General features: G+C 40.9%; 1 protein-coding gene across 1 annotated transcript; it reads left to right on the top strand.

The window, feature by feature from the left end:
- Positions 1-11: 11 nt before the first annotated feature.
- On the top strand, positions 12-1319 carry LOC106337867. The gene is made up of 3 exons (XM_013776974.1): positions 12-417; positions 492-750; positions 828-1319. Exons 1-3 carry the CDS (start codon positions 124-126, stop codon positions 1253-1255), a joined length of 981 nt encoding a protein of 326 aa, XP_013632428.1. The 5' UTR covers positions 12-123; the 3' UTR covers positions 1256-1319.
- The last annotated feature ends 71 nt before the right edge of the window (positions 1320-1390 follow it).

The following is a 1390-nucleotide window of genomic DNA, read 5'->3' as shown; positions in this document are numbered from 1 at the left end:
GATGATATGGACGAACCAATAGGTACGCAAAGCCTTGAAGGACTTTCTCAAGCCTCGTACGTACCCGATTTTGATCCATCACAGACCAATAACGACAACGATGCAAGTGATTGGTGGACTCCAATGACTACTGTCCGGAAACTACGAAAAGGTGGATCAAAGCAATCAAATGCACCTCTAACATCGGCAAAGTGGGATAGATGGACTGGAGGACCAAGCAAGAAGCTTCAGCTTAGTGACTCACCAATGGCAGATGACGGTTCTCCACAGGTGTCACTGTATTATTTTACCGAAGAATCGTGGGATAGATTCACGAAATGGTCTACGAATCCAACAGCTTTGAGGATTGGTCCCTCTGTCTTTAATTTGACCTTTGCACAGAGAATAGTTTGTGCTGGAAAATGGCTTGGAAACGAGGTATTATTTTCTTAACATATATTTGTAACATATATTTGATTGTGCATTGGGTAATTGTCCATGTGAATATTCAGGAAATGGATGCGATGATGTATATATGGCGAGAGAAGACATCTTTGAGGCGTTGGAATATAGACCGTGTTGCTTTCATGAACGCCATGTTCTGCCTCCAGATCGAGAAAGAATACGAGAAGTGTAAAGACGACAAAAGAGGCTACGTAGTACCCGATCTTCTTCTTGCTTATGGGAGAGGAGAGCTTCCATCTCATAGGCGGACTAATAGAGTTTGGGGTGTCGATGTTGATCATCTCTACTTTCCTCTGTTTGTCAATGGTAATTATCCATGCTTCCTCTACACGTCTCCGTTATTCAAGTATTTTTTTTAACAAAATAAGTGATGTCCGTTGCAGGTAATCATTGGGTTGCTGTATGCGTCAACATGATTGAGAAGAAAGTGGAAGTCTATGATTGCAATCGGGGAAGGAATAGGCAATACGTAGAGAATTTTGCTTGTATGATTCCTAGAATTGTCAAGGCAGTTGGTCCGCCTAAGAGCAAGTTACTCCTTACATCCTATTCGATTGTAGATATGCCAATGCAGACAAGATTGAACAAGTCTTGTGCTGATTTCGGGGCATTCGCACTCAAACACTTGGAGTGCATCCTTCTTGGTCTCGACCTCAGTTTAGTGGAAGACGGAATAATGCCTGGTTGCCGACAGAAAATTGCTTATGATATATGGGAGGCTGCCCATGATCCCATTTTAATCCAGCTTATGGCACAACACATCCCTTCGGATTTTGAGAGTTCTACTTTTTATGACCTTGAAGAAGACTGATTATGTGTGTTTGTTTAGGTTTTACCAGGAATGTTGTGACAATACTCTATTTTAGAGTTTTCTAGAAATTATGTGACATGACACTATTTTAGTTTACTAGTTATTTGTGGTTTGATTTTGCATGAAATATTTACA

This window comes from Brassica oleracea, chromosome C1 (assembly GCF_000695525.1).
Source record: "Brassica oleracea var. oleracea cultivar TO1000 chromosome C1, BOL, whole genome shotgun sequence".
NCBI lineage: Eukaryota > Viridiplantae > Streptophyta > Magnoliopsida > Brassicales > Brassicaceae > Brassica > Brassica oleracea.
The sequence above is the reverse complement of the archived record's forward strand: the minus strand, read 5'-3'. Positions and strand labels throughout refer to the sequence as shown.